This window comes from Ranitomeya imitator, chromosome 8 (genome assembly GCF_032444005.1).
Source record: "Ranitomeya imitator isolate aRanImi1 chromosome 8, aRanImi1.pri, whole genome shotgun sequence".
NCBI lineage: Eukaryota > Metazoa > Chordata > Amphibia > Anura > Dendrobatidae > Ranitomeya > Ranitomeya imitator.
The window spans coordinates 49,970,131-49,982,658 of record NC_091289.1 but is presented as its reverse complement, the minus strand read 5'-3'; the positions used below and the strand labels follow the sequence as shown (position 1 = coordinate 49,982,658).

General features: G+C 47.7%; 1 protein-coding gene across 3 annotated transcripts in view; it reads left to right on the top strand.

Annotated features, from left to right (window-relative positions):
• The first annotated feature begins 566 nt into the window (after positions 1 to 566).
• The window catches only part of TNRC6B (trinucleotide repeat containing adaptor 6B), a 120,825-nt gene continuing 108,863 nt past the window's right edge, over positions 567 to 12,528 (top strand). Inside the window, exons 1-3 of one of the 3 annotated variants that reach the window (XM_069736897.1) lie at positions 567 to 627; positions 3,333 to 3,416; positions 5,651 to 5,746. In XM_069736897.1, coding sequence (XP_069592998.1) covers positions 5,712 to 5,746 — 35 coding nt within the window. In that variant the 5' untranslated portion in view covers positions 567 to 627; positions 3,333 to 3,416; positions 5,651 to 5,711. Of the gene's footprint in view, positions 649 to 3,332; positions 3,417 to 5,650; positions 5,747 to 12,528 lie in introns of all 3 variants that reach the window. The other 2 variants (XM_069736899.1, XM_069736898.1) reach the window with 2 other exon arrangements.

Sequence of the window (12,528 nt, the reverse complement as noted above, 5' to 3'; positions counted from 1 at the left end):
CTTCCTGTCATCACTTGCTATGGATAAGCCACAAACCCGGGCTACAACGGTCACTATGGTAACTCAAGGGATAACTCCAATGTTACAGTTTAGGTGGACAACTCCCCTTTCATTTTATCATATGCCTCCAACAGTAACTGAGCCGCCACCACACACCACGGAAAACACGTCCACGTAGGAGAATTTCACTAGTGTATAACTATAAACATGGCCCCCGACGCTCGTCACGGCCATTGCTATGGCGCCGCAGCGTATGGCCGCTACTATTGGCGGCCAGTCCTCAGCCTTTGGTTGGCAGCACAGAAGCCTCCAGAAATGACTTCATTCCCGCAGTAACAGTGTAAACCGAGGCTTGAACCGCACACGCTCCTACGTCATGACGCCATCACGCCAGAGCGACGCTCGGAAGGGCGTACTCACCACAGGCCCAATAAGGAGCTCGGACTAATAGAGGCGGAACTTTGTGATTGACAGCCAAAACAGCCAATCAAGCGCTGAAATGTAGGAGCTGCGGTCCAATGGCAGCAGAGAAGGGGTGTGTTCGTGTCTAGTCATGTTGTGGTGTTGTTGCCAGAGGGCGGAGCGAGCTGTGGTGCAGTCAGGCAGGGGAGCGCGGAGTTGGCGGAGGTGGGAGTTACCGGGGGACCGGTGAGAGGGAACGACGGGGAGCGTTGGGGTGGGGGGGCTAAGCGTTATATGTTACGGCTGCTCGCAGCTGGTATGTGGGGGAGTGAGCGGCTGTGTGTGCGGCGACGTGCACGAGCGGTGGGCGCGCAGGGCCTAGCGCTGTGTGGCAGAGTGAGCGGTGCATGAGCTGTGGCGCTGACATGTAGCGCTGTGTGCACACGGTGCGGCCTTCTGCCGCCGGTGTGACTGACGTGTGGTGTGGGCTGCTCACTGCCGGCCTGCGCTCTCCTCCCCGCTGCTCCAGGGCATACAGTCTCAGGTTCTACGGTTTTTATTGCCCTCCCCCCTTGTACACTGCACAGCCGTGCTGTACTATCGCAGGGTGTGTACAGGTGCCCATCTGTGGAGCCTGGGCAGGGCCGGAGGGTGTACAAACATGGCAGACACCGGGGCTATGTCAGGGGAGGTAGTAATGGGGTCTGGAAGGGAGCCCTCCCACTAACAGCTTATTAGTTGCTGCTCTTATGACTGACAGCAGGGTCTAAGGGGTTAAGAGTTGTCTCAGGTCCAGAAATGAGTCACGTTGCCATATGCTTCTAAAGAGAACCAACTTTTTCAATTTACTCATTTATTGAGAAAACACTTTTTTTTTTTTTTTTAGTGTTGCTGAGGTTACCGACCACCTTGCTGTCCACTCCTGGCAACAACCTAGGCAAGGAGCAGCATCTTTGCGTTCTAGCCTGCACGCGCTGCTCTGACCGGCCATCGGGGACATCAGTGATCCGTGGCAGGAGCAGTGAGAACCGCCTACTGCCTCCTGATACACGCAGCTCTTTTTTTGATTAGCCAGCCTGATGCAAAGTCACATCACAACAATGACACCGTGCCAGGCCGGCTAATCAAACGAAGAACCACAGATGCCAGGAGGCAAGAGGTGATTCTCGGGGCACAGATTAGTGACATGGCGGCTGGACTGGGCCCTACAAATCAATTCGTTCTTCTCTACTGCAGAGAAAAAGCTTCCTATGTTAGCAGCTTGGCAGAAAGCACAGTTGGTACCGGAGGCATCACCATGCTGCCGATCTGAACTGTCAATCTTCAGGAGCGTACTACAAATGGCAGAGCAGGAAACCGGGAGCTGTGAGCTCCTGAAGATACCAGCCAACTGGCACCCGACTTGGCTCCTGCAAATTGGATGCTTATTGGGGTCATGGTTACACTCCTGTAATGCAGGGACATGCCCGTTGGTCCTGTTCTGACCAGTATGTGTGGTTCCTGAAACGGGACCTGTTCTGTTATCTATGTGGGCATATGGCAAGGGGCTGTCTAAAGCACCTCTGCTCACAATGCCATCATGGTGTTTGACATCATACCAGATCCTGATGAAACATTTGTTTTAAAGGATCTGTTCAGGTTTTTTTTTTTACTTACAGCCAGCACAGTTTATTATTCTGACCCTTTAGTGTCCAGGTTCAGCGTGTACACAGGGCAAAACTCCCTGCATTAACTGATATCTGTTCATTAGTGGTAAGCGAATGCGTACAGATAAGGTGTTTTCTGAGCATGCTTGTGTGCTAACCGACTGACTTCGGCGTGCTCGAAATATATGTTCGAGTCCCCGCAGCTGCATGATTTGCAGCTGTTCGACAGCCACAACACATGCAGAGATTACCTAACAAATAGACAATCCCTGCATGTGTTGCGACTGTCGAACAGCCACAAGACATGCAGCCGCGGGGACTCGAACATAGTATTCGAGCACGCCCAAGACACTCGGTTAGCACATGAGCATGCTTGGATAACTGTTCGCTCATCACTACTGTTCATTCCTTTATAGAAGCTCACAACAGCTTTTCATCAGTTGTATCCTTCTGATTGTCTGTGGATGCCTCCGCATGCGTCGTTTTGTCGCTGCGCCAACCTGCGTTGAATGCAACATGTTGCATTTTGTTGCGGTCGGCGCAGCATCAAAACGACGCATGCGTAGGCACCCGCATGGCCTGCGTACTGAATGTTAAAAATAGGGTAGGCGGAGCTGAAGGAAGAGGTGCTGCAGTGGGTGGGGCCTAACGGAGGAACTACGCCGCCATCCGCAAAGCCCTCGTCCGCAAATGTGAAACTAGCCTAATACAGCTTTAGGAAATAATTGAATTAAAAAAGCTTTCCTAAAGGGGTACTCCGGTCTAGTCAAGTCACCCCTCACCCAATGGATAGATTGGGTGGGTCCCACCACTCACCAGAAAAGGGGTTTGCATTCCCTGTTCTTTCCTGACCTCAAGACCATGGTTGCAAGGCATTCATTAGAGCAGTAGGTCGCAGACATACGTGACATTTCTTTCAAATTGTTCTGAAGTTGAGCGCTGCTATAAAACCCAAATATCTATCACTCTAGACCCTTTTGATGCTTTTAGTTTGGGTTATCAGGCCCACCATTGGGTCAGTGCTTGTGCCTGGCAATGTATTGATTTAGGGGTAAGTTCCAATACATTGAGCTGCAGGTGCACACGCTGCGGTGTTCATTACTGGCGCACGCGGTTGTCGGTGTGGTGCAGTTGGTACAGGATATCTAGTATATAAATAGGTTGGCCCGCAGCGCTGTCCGCTTGTGGGTATAGCAGCAGATCTGAGGTCAGGTTCCCGATTCTAGCAGGTCAGAGGCTTGATTCTGTAACATTGCTTATCTCTGGTTTTCCTTTTATTCGCAGGTCTTTTGTCTCTTACTCTGTGCACTGACTCTACCCAGGATTTGACACCTTGCTGGCTGTTGTGACACACAGAGCTGGTGAAAGGTACGATCACGCTCTTCACATCCCACTGGGTGCATCAGCAAAACCATTCAGCCCAACATAGTGTTAACAACGGGAATGTTTTTTTTTTCTTTACTAAAGAAAGATTTCTAGCAGAGTCTGCTCTTTCTTTTAACTCTGCAACATTTTGTAGATACAATAAAAAGCCTCACTAAGAAACATTATGTATTGTTATGTATTCCAAATGTTAGATGACCACATTAAGCACGGGTCTGGTTATCTGCCCTAGGGAAAACATAATAAATCAGTCTGACATTTTTACATATACTGGTACCATGTCCATGGTTATTTTTTCATTCATTTTTTTGTGGTATGGCGCTGTTCAGATAGATTTCAGGCCATGTCAGACACCGTGTGCTGCTTTTATTTTACACACAAAATGACGGAGACGTGTCTGGTTTTGACCCAAGTCTTGGCTTAAACTTTCCAGATTCAACTTTTTGGGTCCATGTAAAAAAAATTAGAGAGCACTTTGATGCTGTTCCATTTTTCACGGACTGTGATAGAAGTTTGAGAAACCTCCCTTGTTTTTGATTTTCATGCAAGAAAAACTGATGAAACTCAGATAAAGCTGACTCTGAGCAAACTCTCATGACTCCGATCAAAGACACTGATGAAACTTGGATAATTTTTTGTGTGAGAAAAATTTGTAACATCTGAATGAGCCCCATACGGCGGGCCACATTGAATGGACTGTCCTCCCTCATATATGTCTGAGGCTGGAAGTTCGGGTTGGGAGAACTGCGGTCGGTCCATGTACAGACCGTGAAAGGCTACGTTCACATTTGCGTTGTGCGGTGCTGCGTCGGCGACGCAACGCACAACGCAAACAAGAATGCATGCAAAACGCATAGTTTTGCGACGCATGCGTCCTTTTTTTGCCGGATTTTAGACGCAAAAAAAATGCATCTTGCTGCGTCCTCTGCGCCCTAACGCTTGCGGCAAAAAGACGCATGCATCGCAAAATGCATGCAAACGCATGTCCATGCGCCCCCATGTTAAATATAGGGGCGCATGCGTCGCCGCGGCTGTGCCCGACGCAGCCCGGCAGAACGCAAATGTGAACGTAGCCAAATTTTGTCTTCTAATCCTGGTCACACCTTGTCAAAGAAGGTCATATACTTTGAGTCTATATTTTGCTGTCCCTAGATAGGGTCGACTGCAGGCCCTAACATGGTCTGTTTTACTTTGGCTTTCTGTTTTAAAGCCCTCTTTAAAAAAAAAAAATGTAAGCTTTTTTTTTCCGACATTGTCCAGTTTGGACCTCCACATAGAAAAAATGCCCCAAAGCTTGTGGCAGATTAGGTGCAGTTTTTTTTTTTTCCTTTTGATTTGCTTGCAGAAAACTTGCAATGTTCAAATGGGTTTAGCAAAAAATGTCATCCATGCACTGGCAAAAAAAAAAAAAAAATCTGCAATAGAAATTAACCAGCAATGTCAAATATTCATGAGCATGTGGATTTATGCCACGGATTTCACCCTTTCCAATGCAAACCAGTTCCATGGCTACATTGGCTGCACGTACTGTGTGAATGTACAGGTAAATAGAGCTGCCCTGGCTATTTTCCTTAGCGGGGTCTGTCATCCTCACTGGTAGAAAAAAATGTCCTTCATTACCCTTTTCTCAGTACCCTCCAGCATCCCAGTACCCTCCATCAGTGAATGAAGTCATAGACAAGAGGAGTATACAGAACTGTCATTGTACGATAATCATTGCATGTTGTCTGTGATGCCATTCAATGAAGGACAGAGTGAAAATCCCAGATGTCAGGGCTCATTTTCTAGCTAACAGTGATGTAAGCTATGGGTTCAGGGGCAGTATAGATCTAGAGGTCCGCACACTTTAGATTACCCGTCCATTCTTCAGTACGAAGGAACTGGCAGAATATTTAACTATTATCCTCAGGTTAGGAACTGTAAAAATGGGCTTTGTCACTGCTGGGATTTTTTTCATAACACATACATGGTCTGGAGCCTTTAGTGATCCTGATGGTCATAGAACTAAAACCAGTATACGCTACATATTCTGAATGAACCATGACCCGGAAGGCCCATGTGTTTTTCGTTAATATGTATTTCAGCACAATATGTATTGTTTTTTTTGCGTGGGAATATATGCACAATGTGTCTGACCTTCTGCGTGTAGTTTGGTTGTAACAATTGCACATGATCTGCGTACTGATGACAATGTATTCTTTATCTGATTTTGCTTGCAGGCAATACCTGCGTGTGATTCTTCACCATTTTGCACATCATTTTTCATTCCCATGCAGACGAATGAGGGAGAAACACTTAAGGAAAGCTGTCCCAAGGTCAGTGCATGTAGCAGTTTGGAGGTTTGATTAGGCTTAAAGTCTTGTAATGGAGCAATATAGAAACATTGCAGTTTATAAAAGTTGTAAGCGGTTTCCTTCTCTTCATGTGAGCTGTTCTTGTGTCTTTGAAAAAAAAAAAAAAAAAAAAAAAAAGCATGTTCACGTGTAAGAAAAGCTGCCTGAAGGACCCCAACACATTTTTTTTTTTCGTTTTGCTATTTTTTTGTTTTTTTACCCACAACGTCAGAGATGGTGCAAATTGGTGTAGGGGCCATAGCTGTATTCTATGGTACACTGCTAGGAGACCTACAGACTTCTCTTACTTGCCACCATCCTTAACTTCTCTTTTGATTAGCCACCTTGGTGCAACGCTACATATGCATCATGCTATAATAATGGCATTGCATCGTTCTGGCTTATTAAAAGAAGAGCTGGGGATGCCATCAGGTAAGGCCTCTTTCACACTTCCGTCTTTTTCCTCTTGTCGAAATCTGTCGATTTTTGAAAAAACAGGATCCTGCAAATTTTTCTGCAGGATCCTGTTTGTTCCCATAGACTTGTATTAGCGACGGATTGTGACGGATGGCCTTCCATTTCACCCGTGGTGCACTGGATCTGTCGTAAAGTAGCGGTCCATCGTGCAGAGAAAACGTTCAGAGGAAAGTTTTTTTCTGCACGTCGGAAAATCGCTCAGCGACGCATCCTGTGCTGCCCGTCGTTGGCTATAATAGAAGCATATCGATGCAGGATCCGTCACTGACCGTCAAACAAAGGAATCCAGCGACGTATTCTGTTTTTTTTTCATTCTGAGCATGCCTGGAAGGATTTTCTAGTTAGGGAAAACAATCTCAATCTTTCTTTCTTTCTTTTCCTTCCTTCCTTCCTTCCTTCCTTCCTTCCTTCCTTCCTTCCTTCCTTCCTTCCTTCCTTCCTTCCTTCCTTCCCTCCTTCCTTCCCACCTTCCTTCCTTCCTTCTCTCCTACCTACCTTCATTCCTTCCTTCTCTCCTACCTACCTACCTTCCTTCCTTCCTTCTCTCCTACCTACCTTCCTTCCTTCCTTCTCTCCTACCTTCCTTCCTTCCTTCCTTCTCTCCTTCCTTCCTTCCTTCCTTCTCTCCTACCTTCCTTCCTTCCTTCCTTCTCTCCTACCTTCCTTCCTTCCTTCCTTCTCTCCTACCTTCCTTCCTTCATTCTCTCCTACCTACCTACCTTCTCTCCTCCCTTCTCTCCTTCCTTCCCTCCCTCCATTGAAATTCAGGTACTACCAAATTCGACGCATCTGTCAGGTTACTGGATGCGTTACATCCGTTTGCCAATCTTTTTACAACGTCTGTCAATTTGACGCGCTGACGTATGACGGCCGTCTCAAGACGGAAGTGTGAAAGAAACCTAAGAGGTAGTTCACAGGCCTCCCGTCCATCAGCCAGATATCACTGGTGCGGCTCCTGGACTGGGTCCTGCTAATCAGTTTGCACCATCTTTTCTTGAGATCTGATGGACTTTCCCATCATTAAAGGGGTTATACAGTCCAAATCAATAAGTATGCAGTCACTCTGTGACTGCAGACATATGATTCCCTCCAGCGCGCACACACTTAGCCCTGCTCTTATTCGGCAGTTTCTGAGCCAGGGCCCAGAGGGTATGTATGAGTTATAGATACTCCTGGCCAGTGGGAGCAATGTCTCTTTCCATACACTTGAATGGGACGAAACCACGCAACGTCTAGAGATGTAGCTGACTAGAGGGCTCGGCCTCACTCCCTATACAAGTGTATAGAGTGAAGCCACTCCCACTGGCCGGGAGTACGTATAACTCATACATACCCTACGTTCCCCAACTAAGAAACTGGCGAATGTCTGCAGTCACACAGTGACCACAGACTTACCGGTTTGGATCGGACAACCCCTTTAAGTCCTTAGTGGCAGCTTTCCTTCACGGAGCAGACTATCCTTGTTGCTTAGTGCATCTTGGCGTTTGCGGAACGTGTTACCGATAATTATTAAGTTTCCGTCAATGCAATTGATCAGCAATAAATAATTGTTTTTCATTCATGTTGTCCTGCATTCACTCTGGGCTGTCATTGTTGCAATTACTAGTAGATTTGCATATGGTGACAATAAGGGTATATTCTCTCCTGACATATCCACTGCAGATGACATTGTGTAAATGGTGAAAGTTTTTCTCCTATTTCTGCCCTTTGCTTTGAAAGGATGAATTCTGTATAGAAATCCGCAGCATGCCCTGGATTTCAATTCCACAACACCGGTCAGTAGGCACTATGGATTTTCTATACAACTTGTGGAAGAGAGTTAAAAACATTTCATTCTCAATGCTACAATTCTAATACACACATGATTTTCCACACGCTATATTGCGCTGGGAAATCTGCTGCGCATACTCCCCGTGTGCTGCACATACTCAAATTATCTGGCTATGACCGTCTTTAGTTGGGTCATCTACGAGACAAGTAACGGGCCCTATCATTCTTGCAAATTTTCTTATGTAAATAAGACAAGCCGCGGAGCCAGGAACTGAATGAAGCTCATCCAATTTTCTTCAATATGAATGGCAAACTGGAGCGCTACTTGTATAATTCCGAATATCTCCATTAATGTCATTTTCATGATCCTCAAATGCTGTAAAATTGGTATAAATATCTTCAGTAAGAGAGAACCCGACAGCTGAAACATGCTCACCAAACCACCGGCTGCGTGACTTCAGCCATGTATGTTTGACTGAAACACTGTGGCATTTCAGAAAAAAACTACATGTAAAACCCACTGGGGACCATGCTGCTTTGGTTATTAGTCCAAGAGGCTGATCCCCGGTGACTTCTTCCTGTCCTCCCCCACTGGTGTGGCAGATCTTTCCCTTTTTGCTTGTGTAGGGCGAAACCTGTCACTCAAGGGGAGAAGCCACAGGTGACCGGCCACTTGGACTAGTCACCGGAGCAGCATGATCCCTGGCTGGCTTTTAAGGCTGTGTGCCCACGTAGCAGATTTTTCGTGGGTTTTTTTTCCGCGGTTTTTCGCTATAAAAACGCGAAAAAAGCGCTCATGTTAAGCATCCTATTTAATAGAATGCAATCCGCATTTTTTGTGCACATGCTGCATTTTTTTCCTGAGCGGATTCGCATTCCAGAAAAAAACGCAGCATGTTCATTAAATTTGCGGAATCGCGGGGATTCCGCACACCTAGGAATGCATTGATCTGCTTACTTCCCGCATGGGGCTGTGCACACCATGCGGGAAGTAAGCAGATCATGTGCAGTTGGTGCCCAGGGTGGAGGAGAGGAGACTCTCCTCCACGGACTGGGCACCATATAATTGTTAAAAAGAATTAAAATAAAAAAAATCGTGATATACTCACCTTCGATGGCCCCCGGAGTCCTCCTGCCCCTTAGCGCTGCACGCGGCCGCTTCCGTTCCTGTAGATGGTGTGTGAAAGACCTGCGATGACGTCGCGGTCACATGACCGCGATGACGTCGCGGTCACGTTACCGCGACGTCATCGAAGGTCCTGCCACACACCATCTATAGGAACGGAAGCCGCTGAGGAGATCGGCTGTTTGCGTAAGGTGATTATAACCATTTTTTTTATTTTTATTATTTATAACGTTCTATCTTTTACTATTGATGCGGCATAGGCTGCATCAATAGTAAAAAGTTGGTCACACTTGTCAAACACTGTTTGACAAGTGTGACCAACCTGTCAATCAGTTTTCCAAGCGATGCTACAGATCGCTTGGAAAACGCTAGCATTCTGCAAGCTAATTATGCTTGCAAAATGCTAGTTTTCTGTGGGAATATGCATGCCAATTCCGCATGCGATATACCCGCGGCAGGAGGCGCAGAATTGCCGTGGAAATTTCCGCGGCAATTCTGCAACGTGTGCACTTAGCCTTAATATATTAAATATATGGTTTTCTTTGAAACGGCAGTATTTGAGTAAAAAACATACTTTGCTACAATGATAGCGCCAGTGTTTGATACATGCTGCCTGTGGTTTGGGCAGCATTTATCAGCTGTCAGGTTCCCTTTAATACAAACCTTCACCTCAAATATTACCGTACATTATACCAAAGATTTCCGTAGCGTTTGAGGGTAATTTCCATACTGAACTTTTATGGTTTGTACACAGGAAATGCTATAAGTGTCTATTTGGGTCCCACCTTTGTAACTTTCTTTTATCCTTTACCTAAGAATGGTCTCTATGTTGTGCCGCCAGGAGAGAGCGGGGGCAATGCATTACTGCTCCCACTATTTAGTGAATCCTGCTTTGAGCACGGCGTTGGACCAGATGACCCAGGAGGTCCCTCCAAACGCTACCATTCTATGATTCTGTTCACTTGTATTCATTTTTCAAAAAAAGTTTCTCGATATTTTCAGCCCTCCTATTTTACTCAGTGGAGAGACCCAGTTCTCAGATGCTGTGGATATGCCAGAATGTCCATGTTTGGATAAGATATTGAATGTATGGGAGGAGGAATTGATCCACTGTAGCTAAATAATGCTTAATGTGCAATAGTCTCCCACTAAAATATTCTGTCACTATGTTGTCCAATCTAATTAGATTTTGCTAGACCTTTCTCTGATAATTTCTTTTTAGGGATCGCTCATACTTGCATGTAAATTGGATGAGTGCAATCCGACAAAAAATCGGATTGTACTTGCCCCAATGTTATTCAATGAGGCCGTGCAGATTTGCGTATATTTTTCTCCGTCGCCACATTGGGGGACACAGGACCATGGGTGTTATGCTGCTGTCTCTAGGATGCTGACACTAAGTTGAGACAAAAAAGTTAGCTCCTCCCCTGCAGTATACACCCTCATGCTGGCTTCCAGAGACCCAGTTCAAGCTTAGTGTCCGTAGGAGGCACACTGGATTTAACTCTCTCTTTTTTTACCGGACGAAGGGGCGACGGAACCTTTCAAGGCTCCGATCTCCCCGAACCAACAACAGGCGAGCACGGGAGTTTTACCTCTCCGTATCCTCTCCTGCGACGTGGGATGCCACTGCCTGAGCTAACTTTTGGGGTGACGGGCCCCTTCAAGGGCACCAATCTCCCCTCCCTCCTTACAGATGAGCACATGGAGTGTCCTCCACGTATCCTCTTCTGCAGCCAGGTCTTCTTGCCAGACATTCTGCCCTGCCCACCAGGTTTTCCCTCGGCTGTTCAGAGGCACTCTGCATCGTGGCGTCCGTGCAGCCCCCACTGCATCACCACTGAGAAAGCGGATGATGGAAGGAGGCAGACGGTTCCTCTCCACCCCCCTCTCATGGGGATGGTGGATAGAGGCTTCCCTCAACCCTGCACCGTCCTAATCACCCCGGGCACAGCTCACCTGCAGCAAGCTTCCCTGCGTTCCCCTTCTATTCGGGGTAAGTGCCATAACATGGGGGGGGGGTCGTCCCAGCGGTTCCGGAGGGCTCCTTCCGCTCCTGGCGCTTCTCGCTCTCTGCGAGTTTACCCTCCCAACCCCCGGCGGCCATCTTCTCACTGCACACCACAGCTCCAGCTCCTCCACGTGCAGCGCTCTGAACGCCGGCTGTCGCCCCTTCTGCACCGCCGCCGCCTCTCTCTGCGGGACAAAGGACCACGGGTAAGGAGACCACATTAGGTTCTCCCTTGCAGTGTCGCCCTAGCTTCCATAGCCTATAGACCCTGAGCACTATCTCTTACATTAGGGTACACCATGTCCCAGTCAAGGACCAAAAAGATCACAAAGGTGCATGCTACCTTTTTTACTGCGTATACCACCTGCCAGGCTCCACTTCCTCAGCCTCAGAGTTCCCCCCTCTGCTCAGGCTGCGATGCCTCAGGTGCCCAGGAGCCCTCCGCCGCCACCACCGACCCCAGTGTATCTAGTCCCCCTGAGTGGGTTGCGTCACTGTCACAGTCCATGGATTCTTTAGCCAAAGCGATTAAATCCCTTCAGGACCCTTTTGGGGAGCGGGGCTCTCTTTTTTCCTGGGTTAAGAGATCCCTCTGTAACGGGAGTCGTCGGCCAGCTGGGGCCGCTCTCACCGGAAGGAGGCACGATCATCCAGAAAACGGATCCGCACTACCTCCCCTGAGCACTCACCATGCCAGTCAGCCTCTGGTAGCTCCACTTCTCGTTCACCCTCTCTAGGGGCCCGTAGGGATCACGACTCCGAATATGAGTCTGATGCATCCTTAGATCAGGATGCTCCGGAGTTTAGATCTACTGTCGACTCCCTCATCGAGGCAGTCAATCATGCACTAAAAGTGGACGATGACCCTAATTCTGCTCCGGACCATTCCGTCTCCTTTACGAGAAACAAGTGTTCCCATAAGACGTTCGCCTCTCACCCAGATTTCCTGGATATAGTCAGGCGACACAGGGAGTGTCTGGATAAGCGTTTTACGGGCAAAAAGGCCCTGGAATCGAAGTATCCCTTTTCCGCAGATCTTGTTAAAGATTGGACGGAATCTCCACTAGTAGATCCTCCGGTTTCGCGCTTAGCCACCAAAACTCTCTTATCCGTTCCTGATGGTGCTTCAATTAAGAATCCCACAGAACGCCAGCTAGATTCCCTAGCTCGCTCAGTGTACGAAGCCTCAGGTTCCTCTCTATCTCCCTCCTTCGCTGCGGCTTGGGTTGCCAAGGCAATGGTTTTCTGGGCAGATGCCCTCGCAAAATCCATTCAGGAACAGGAACCTCCGTCTGAGGTGGCGGACCTGGCCAAACAAATTGCCATGGCTGGAGATTATGTGATGTACGCGTCTCTGGACGCAGTGGACTGTGCAGCAAC